The 8,900-nt window shown below is 47.0% G+C and overlaps 1 protein-coding gene across 2 annotated transcripts in view; it reads left to right on the top strand.

Annotated features, from left to right (window-relative positions):
• rcan1a (regulator of calcineurin 1a) overlaps positions 1-8,237 on the top strand; it is a 21,936-nt gene extending 13,699 nt beyond the window's left edge. The window contains exons 1-4 of one of the 2 annotated variants that reach the window (XM_048239356.1): positions 638-987; positions 4,164-4,337; positions 6,172-6,331; positions 6,533-8,237. In XM_048239356.1, the coding sequence (XP_048095313.1) occupies positions 901-987; positions 4,164-4,337; positions 6,172-6,331; positions 6,533-6,711 (600 nt within the window). In that variant the 5' untranslated portion in view covers positions 638-900 and the 3' untranslated portion in view covers positions 6,712-8,237. Of the gene's footprint in view, positions 1-637; positions 988-4,163; positions 4,338-6,171; positions 6,332-6,532 lie in introns of those variants that run through there. The other variant, XM_048239355.1, reaches the window with a different exon arrangement.
• The last annotated feature ends 663 nt before the right edge of the window (positions 8,238-8,900 follow it).

Raw genomic sequence — 8,900 nt, 5'->3', positions numbered from 1 at the left:
TCTCTCTCTCTCTCTTTCCCTCTCGCTGTCTTTCACTCGCAGTGTGTGTGTGCTTGTGTGATTAGTCAGCAACGTGTGGAGGGGGAGGGGAGTGGCCATGCGGCTGCAGGTCCCTCCCTAATTGGGCAGAGCTGGCTGCTGTAGCTGGTTGCGTCGGTCTGGGGGAGGAGTGTGTGTGTGGGGTATAAAAGGCTGCCTCAGCAGCATAAGCAGGAGACTAGAAACTCTGCTGCTGAAGCACAGCCTCGCCACGCTGCACAGTCTGCCTTTCCGGAACGTTCTTTTGAACAGGTACCCGCAGATCCCACTCTGATTACATCCTGCTGTCCTCTCATCTTCTCCCCACTGAAGCGCTTTCAGAGCAGTCTAGCTCCAAGGCTTTAGAACACCGGCTTTCAGAACCGCTTGACCTATTTCTGGTTGACAGAACCGAGAGAGGTTCCTGCATCGACAGCACTTGTCTTCTCCGCCTGACGGGGAGATTTTGACAGAGCCGCAAACAAGAGGAACTGCAGATACTGAAGAAAGAGGAAGGCCACTCTGTGAAAAGGACTGCAAAGAACAACTGATATAGACAGATAGGCAGAGGAGAGGACTTTGTGTGTGTGTGGGTCTCTTTTATATTCGCCTCACACACACACACACACACACACGAGAGGTGGCTACCACAGAGCCTCTCTCTCACCATCCACCAGCGTCTCTCGCTCTCAGAGCAGGCTTCTCGTTCCTCACCGGGGCTCAGTACCCGTTGGGTCACTCACGCTGGGGAAGGCAAACAGGCCCGCTCCTCGCGCCCGGCCCAGCTGCCCGCTGCGAACGGTCCAGCACCTGCTGCTGCGCAAGATCGGCCTGTGTCATACCTCCGCTGCCGCCACCGCCGCCAGCACTACATCTCCCAGCATGCATCTGAAGAGCATGAAGTGCAACCGCTTCTGTCTGATCGCCTCGCTGGAAGACCCTGACATGTTCAACCAGCCCCAGGCCCGGGTAAGGAGCACTGGCCCCACGGCCGACAGAACTGGGTCAGCCACAATCCAGCCCAGCAGTACTGCTGTCACTGTTGCTGCTGCTGTCTCTGCTAGTGTTGATTCTGTCTGATGGACAGTATTGTTTCTGTCTCAGTTGCAGTGTTGATTCTGTCTGATGGACAGTATTGTTTCTGTCTCAGTTGCAGTGTTGATTATGTCACTGTTAAAAGTGCTGTATGTCTCTTCCTTTCTGTGTCACTCACTCCATCTTTTCATAAACAGGTGTTTGCTATGGTGGCGTTGTCCACTGTAGTCCAGTAGTCCTGGAGTTGACCACTAGTGTAGTCTGAAATGGCTCTCCTAGAGTCATTCTGTCTGCAGTGGCTCCTGAGTTAGCCTTCATCCTGCTCATCCATCAAAAGCATCCCATAGTTGAACAGGATTTGGGACTCACTTTATATTCTTGAGCTATTACCACTGACTCCTTAAGCATAGCATATGGACACATTTGAGTGATGTCTATCTACAATTTGGTTTCAGTTTAAGATGCATCAGTAGACTTCGATCATGCTGTCTTTAATATCAATGAAGGATAGTCTGCAGTGGAGTGCTGGCCACAGTTGATTGTTATGTGGATGTGGTCTACAATCTTCAGGAGTGGAGTGGAGCCTATAGCCTTGGTGTGCAGATACAGAAGGCATACTGTAGGCTGTGGTTTGCCTGCTTGCTGAAACATCAACCACTACAGGTTACTAGTCAGACCTGCTGAGCTCTCCTCTCTGCAGGCTATGTGAGGATGGCTTTATGGTCATTTTCCATATGCAAAACATGGGTAACTGTAGCTGCAGGAACTGCCTGATAACATGGTCAGTGAAAGTGTGTTCATGCAGAAAACAAAACAAATATTTTTTCCGGGGTCGCAGGTACGGTTTAATTAAGGTGATTATGACAATGGTGGTGGTGATGATGATGAAGACTACTGCTGTGATGATGCTGAAAAAGTGTTGCTGATGATGACGGTGGTTATAATAGTTATTACAACAGCTATGGTGGGGCTGATGATGGATGGTAACGGCATTGATGACGGTGAGAGGATGCAGAGGATGATTATGGTGATGGGGATGATTTGGCTCTGTAGTCAATGCCTTAATTGCACAACTGAAGAGTCATCAATTGCAGTGAATCACTCTAACTTGTGTTGAGCTTGTTTAAGAGGTGTGTGTGTGTGTGTGTATTTGTGCATGAATGTGTGTGTGTGTGTGCTGTGGACATGCATATATGTGTTTGGCTCTATGCCACGATTGCTTGGCACTGACTGTAAGATTCAGAGCGGAAAAAAATGGCTGCCCTCATTTTTAAAGGAAGGCTAGATGAAAAAAAAAAAGAGAAAACTTTGCAGTGCAGCAAAGAACTGAATTTGTGCTATGCACAGCCTGACGTGCATGCCTGCGTGCAGAGGCATATACTCTTACACACTCGGCATAGTGACTCATGCTTTGCGGACTGCTGTAAAACATACGCACACCCTCTCTCTCATCTCTCTCTCTCTCTCATTCTCTCTCTCTCTCTCACTCTCTCTCTCTCTCCTTCATTCTCTCTCTCTCTCTCATCTCTCTCTCACTCTCTCTCTCTCTCTCTCTCTCCTTCATTCTCTCTCTCTCATCTCTCTCTCACGCTCTCTCCTTCATTCTCTCTCACTCTCTCTCCTTCATTCTCTCTCTCTCATCTCTCTCTCTCTCTCACCTCTCTCTCTCTCTCATCTCTCTCTCTCTCTCCTTCATTCTCTCTCTCTCATTCTCTCTCTCTCTCCTCCTTCATTCTCTCTCTCTCACTCTCTCTCCTTCATTCTCTCTCTCTCTCTCTCTCTCTCCTTCATTCTCTCTCTCTCTTCATTCTCTCTCTCTCCTTCATTCTCTCTCTCTCTCTCTCTCTCTCTCTCCTTCATTCTCTCTCCTTCATTCTCTCTCTCTCTCCTTCTTTCTCTCTCTCTCTCTCTCTCTCTCTCTCTCTCTCCTTCATTCTCTCTCTCTCCTTCATTCTCTCTCTCTCTCTCCTTCATTCTTTCTCCTTCATTCTCTCTCTCTCTCCTTCATTCTCTCTCTCTCCTTCATTCTCTCTCTCTCTCTCTCTCCATTTCTATCTTGCCCACTTGTCCCCTTTACCATGTCAGAGACTCTAGCCGCCCCTATCTGTCCCCGTTGCCGTGGTAACCGGAATCTTCCGTAACGGACTCTTGGGCACGGTCAATTTTAGGTGCCGTATTAAATTAGTTGTGTGTGTGTGTGTGTGTGTGTGTGTGTGTGCGCATGCGTGTGTGTGCGCATGTGTGTGTGCGCGTGCCTGTGTGTGTGCGTCACAGCCCTTCCCTTTACAGACACTCTGTGCTTCTCTAGAGGGACAGATATGTCAGTCTATTCATGCAAAACGTCCCAACTTACCTTTGGACAGCTCTCCATTCACATACATTAGGTAGAATCGCAACTGAATGAGGAAGTGTGACTTCCTCCTATTTGTGTTCAATATTGTGGTTTTGGAGGTTTCACATGAACATATTTGGGTGTGAGTGTGTGGACCTATGGGGCAGTCGTGGCCTACTGGTTAGGGCTTCGGACTTGGAACCGGAGGGTTGCCGGTTCGAACCCCAACCGGTATGAACTGCTGAAGTGCCCTTGAGCAAGGCACCTAACCCCTCACTGCTCCCCGAGCGCTGCTGTAGCAGGCAGCTCACTGCTTCAGGATTAGTGTGTGCTTCACCTCACTGTGTGTTCAGTGTGTGCTGAGTGTGTTTCACTAATTCACAGATTGGGATAAATGCAGAGACCAAATTTCCCTCACGGGATCAAAAGAGTATTTATACTTATACTTATACTTATACTTAGACCTGTGTTTTTCACAGTGCCTACTGCAGAGACCATGTGTGTCATTGGTCACGTGTGTGTGTGTGTGTGTCGTGCGTGTGTTTGTGTGTTTAATCTGCTTGTTTTAGAGCTTGATGCAGGACTTAAAGTTCTTAGACATTGTGTTGGAATTCAGGCATTGGCAGGGCTTTTATACATTCGAAAAATCAATTTATATAAATAATTATGACTTCAACATTTGACCAAATCCACAAGCCCTTTCCCCTGGCCTGCTTGCCCTGTTAAGGGTAACTGGAGCCAGCCTCTCATCTGTCCCTCTTGCCTTGTCCCTCTGCAGGCGAGCTTTGAGGAGCTCTTCCGCTCCTTCGACCCCGAGGCCACCTTCCAGTTCTTCAAGAGCTTCCGGCGCGTGCGCATCAACTTCAGCGATGCCCTGGCCGCCGCCGAGGCCCGCGCTGCCCTCCACAAGAGCGACTTCCATGGCAAGGAGGTGCGACTCTACTTCGCCCAGGTACGTACGTACGTACGTGTGTGTGTGTGTGTGACAGGACTCTAGGGTTCCTCTGTGACGCTACACGCTACACCTTCCCACCATGTGTAGTGGAAGTCCTTTTGCATAACCCCGCTTACGGACGCAGAGACAGCGCACCGAGAACATGTCCCCCTTGGCAGAGGTCATCAGGCCACTGAATGTAATTGGCAAGATGCAGAACTACAGTAATGATGCCCACACCTGGCTCCGTGTGATGCTCTTAGTGTTGCTTTCTGAGTCACACACCTGTCCTTGCTGTGCTTCAACAGACTATTCATATGAGGCTCCGCCCTCCTACATACTTCCGCTCAATTTTCATTTCCCTCATTTTTCACTTCAGGATAGGACACAAGATGACACAAGATTCAATATTTTATTGCCATACAACTCAAGTGCAAGTTGCGAGGGATTTGCTTCAGTGTGCTCATGACAGGACATCAACAAAGACACAAAAAGACATGGAACAAATACACAGAATCACACTTTGCATATAACTTGGCAGATAACTCTTAACAGATATCTAAATGACGAGGCAGTGTACTGTATTTAGGGTGGGCTTACCCTTACAGATGGTCTGTGTATGAGGATGAAGGTTAATTGTTTTAAGAGTTGATATTTATTTTCTCAATTTCACATTTCACATTCAGATCCCAGCTGTAGTTTCTCTGTGGCTCTGGATGGCTGCCATTCACCTTGTGCTTCTTAAGCCTCATCAGCCTTCGTCAAATTTTAATCATGGCTCTCCTTGTTGTCGCTGCATAGGGAAAAGCGTTAGCCAGACCATCACAGGTTTATCCTTCATGCCCTTAACGTCACTGATGACCAAGATTGTTATTGGCTTCCCAAGGACAACGATATGGAGATTAAGACTTAAGATAGACAGCTAGATAAAACCAGCCCTGACCTCCCTCTGTTAAAAGCCCCCATGCAGCGGCTCCCTGCCTGTCTGTAATGCGCTGTAAAGTCTCCCTCACTTAACATACCAGTCAGCTCACGGAGAATCCGCCGTTACCTCAGCCTCTCCCTCGGCTTGGAGATGGAATCTGCGTAACCTTTTAAAGGAGGAAATGGAGTGTTGGAGACGGCAGAGTCGGAGTTGAGTGATGAAGGCCCCCCATCGCCATTGGCATCACCGCTGCTTCTAAATGCTCTATTTTTATCACTGCCATGGAGGAGGCCTGAATGCCTTTTGTCTCTATTGTGTGTGTGTGTTGGGCGTGAGTAATTCTTTCCACTGCCCGTTTTTAGTGGGGCATCTAACAGACACAACCTGGAAAGGAAGCAAATGGAAGATGATTTGATTGATGATTGAGGTCTTCTGTGGCTTCCTCTGTCTCTCCCCCTGTCCTTCTCATTCTCAGATCCTCCCCATGCGTTTTGCTTGTTCTTCCCCAAGTACATGTATGATTCACTCGTCCTCCTTCCCTCCCTCTCTCTGTCTCCCCCTTTCTCCTTCTCTCCCTCTTTCTGTCTCACTTGTCCTCCTTCTCTCCCTCTCTCTCACTCTTTCTCCGTCTCTCCCTCTCTGTCTCCCCCTTTCTCCTTCTCTCCCTCTTTCTGTCTCATTTTCCCTCATTCTCTCTCTCTCTCATTCTCTCTCTCCTCTTTCTCGCTCTCATTCTGTCATGTGTACGTTGACTGGTAAGAAAAAGCAGCACCAGCACCAAACCCTCCTTGGTAGCATAAACTGCTGAAATGTATATCTTATCCACACCGTGTGCTAGTTAATAATGAATTGTAAAGATGAATAAATGGAAATCTCTCTCTCTTTTTTTTTTTTTCTCTCTCTCTCTCTCTCTCTCTCTCTCTGTAGTCTGTGCATATAGGTAGCCCGCGGCTGGAGCCTCCCAAGCCAGATAAGCAGTTCCTGCTGTCCCCTCCTCCGTCTCCCCCTGTCGGCTGGGAACAAGCACAGGACGCCACGCCCGTCATCAACTATGAGCTGCTCTGCGCCATCGCCAAACTCGGACCAGGTACACAGGCGCATTTGGTCTCCTCTTCCTACTCATCTTCGTCCTCTTCCTTCTCTCGCTCTGTCTCTCACTCTCACACTCACACACACACAAACACACACACACACACACACTGTATGTACTGGATATAAGCTGTTCACAACCAGTCTGTGATGGCATTTCCTGCTGTGTGTTTGATGTGCCTTCTCCTCTGGGTTTCAGGTGAGAAGTACGAACTGCACACCGGCACCCCCACAACACCCAGCGTGGTCGTGCACGTGTGCGAGAGCGAGCAGGACAGCTCTGGTGGCGAGGACGAGACGGACGCCGCCCGACGCCCGCGACCCAAGATCATCCAGACGCGCCGGCCCGACTACCCCGACTACCCCGTAACGCAGTGAACAGCGGGCGACCAATCACATCGCACCGATCTCTCTGCTTTACGGTCACGGGGGAAGGGGGCCCTGAAGGGGGGTGGACGGGAGGACTGACGGCCTGACATGGCGTGCAGTTGGTCCTCCTCGCCACTAGGTGGCCCAGAGTTCAGCTCTCCCTGTGTTGGGGAATGGGGCACACTGTACATCTCCACCATTTCACAGCTCGGGACTGGGAGGGCGAATGGGTGGGGTCTTCATTGCATGCATTTAGTGGAAGACGGGATCAGCTTAGAGGGTTAATTGAAAGATTAGGTTTTTGATCTGGGTATGGTGGATATGTCTTGTGTCATGGAATCTTTAATGTTATTATTTTTTTCCTTGTACATGTATTTTGTTTTTCTTTGGGGAGCATGTTGTATCCCCATACAGTGGTGTGGTTATGAAATTACAGTTTGTTATATAACATTGTGTCCTTTTTTTTTTTCATTGGTTACAAAAGCTGTAGGTAACAACCTGACTGACTCCTACACATGTACCTTGGCGAGTTTACACCAATAAGATGCTGGAAATGGTGCAATTTCAGACTGTGTTTATCCACTTATGTTCATGCACATAGACAAGTAAAAATGCCAGAGAAGGTAATTTTGTCTGAATTCATCTGCTTCTAATAATATCTTTTGCCATGATAATGTCTGCTTTTTGAGCTATTTGATGTGCAGAAGAAAACTAAGTGAAGAACTGCAGACTGTTTAAGACCCATGAAGTGTCTTAAGGTCTCTCTTTGCCATTGTGCCACATCGAGTGCTAAGTGTATAGATTTCTCATCTTTTCTATGGCCTGTCTCCATTTATCACAACGAATGTTAACTCGGAAAATGTAAGTTTGACTTTTTTTTTTCCTTTTTTTTTTACAAATATGAAAAAAAAAAAACATGCGTGCGTGCGTGCCTGAAATATAATGTTTATCTGTTAGTGCTCTGCCTGACAAAAACGAACATCTACTGACATGACGAGATCTCTTCAGCCCGCACACCTCAATTTACTTTGGAGGCACTCTGCGAGGTGTATGCTTTGTGAGAGAAGTGTCTTTGCCATACTTAATTCGCAATATGTAAAAGGTTTTACATCAGTCCTGGGGAGTTTCATGTATTAAAAGCGAATTAATCTACGCACTCTGAGGGCTGAAACCAGGATCTATTATAAATGCACGTTTGTATATATCCGAGTGTATGTATGTATGTATGTATGTATGTATGTATGTATGTATGTATGTATGTATGTATGTATGTATGTATGTATGTATGTATGTATGTATGTATGTATGTATGTATGTATGTATGTATGTATGTATGTATGTATGTATGTATGTATGTGTTTAAAGCCTTTTGTATACTGTTCTTAACATTCAGTTTCAAGAAAAAAAGAACAAATAAATCCATAAACAAGAATAACGCATTGATTTGGTGATGTGCAGTACACTACATGGTGTATCCAAGCAAGATTATGATCAAATGCAACTAAGACTCACACAATAAACTCCATAAAATCACATATTAATGTGTATGTGTATTCATTCCCTTCATAGTCACATTTCTGCTCTCACTTTTCAATCAAAGCACAGGTATAGCCTACGCGTCTGTGTCCCCTTTCACGGTGGAGCAGTGACGCACGGATTTCTGAGGACTTCTGAAGGTGAATCGCGCACCCACTTGGTTGAGGGCGGTGGGGGAGGAGAGCGCAACACTTACCGACCCTCTTTTTAAAAGAGTTCAGTATCTCTTGGTTCACTGCTGTCTGAATGGAGCCGATTGTTCCTCCGTTGAGTCAGTGAGGCTCAAGGTCAGACGCGAGGCTTAGGTAACTCTGTAATATTCATCCGATAGCAGGACGAGAGAGGCTGCCTACAGTGTTGTTTTGGATCTCGTCTTAACTGAGATTCTGAATGTACACATATCATGAAAGAGTTGGTCAGGGCCCACGTAGTTTATTTGTATCCCCGATTAGTTGTGGTGACATGCTAAGAAAGATAAGAAACAAAACAGAGACCAATTCTGTCAGAAAAAAAATGCAAGAAAATGGGCGTGAAAAGCTTTTATCTTACCAGCCGTTCAGTCGGTGTTAAACTGGAGAAATATGATTAGCCATATTATACTTAACAGAACCTGCTGGACGTTATATAGCCATGGGACACAAAAACATGCCTATGGGGATGAC

This window comes from Alosa alosa, chromosome 3, assembly GCF_017589495.1.
Source record: "Alosa alosa isolate M-15738 ecotype Scorff River chromosome 3, AALO_Geno_1.1, whole genome shotgun sequence".
NCBI classification, from domain to species: domain Eukaryota; kingdom Metazoa; phylum Chordata; class Actinopteri; order Clupeiformes; family Clupeidae; genus Alosa; species Alosa alosa.
This window is presented reverse-complemented; position numbering and strand designations above follow the sequence as displayed.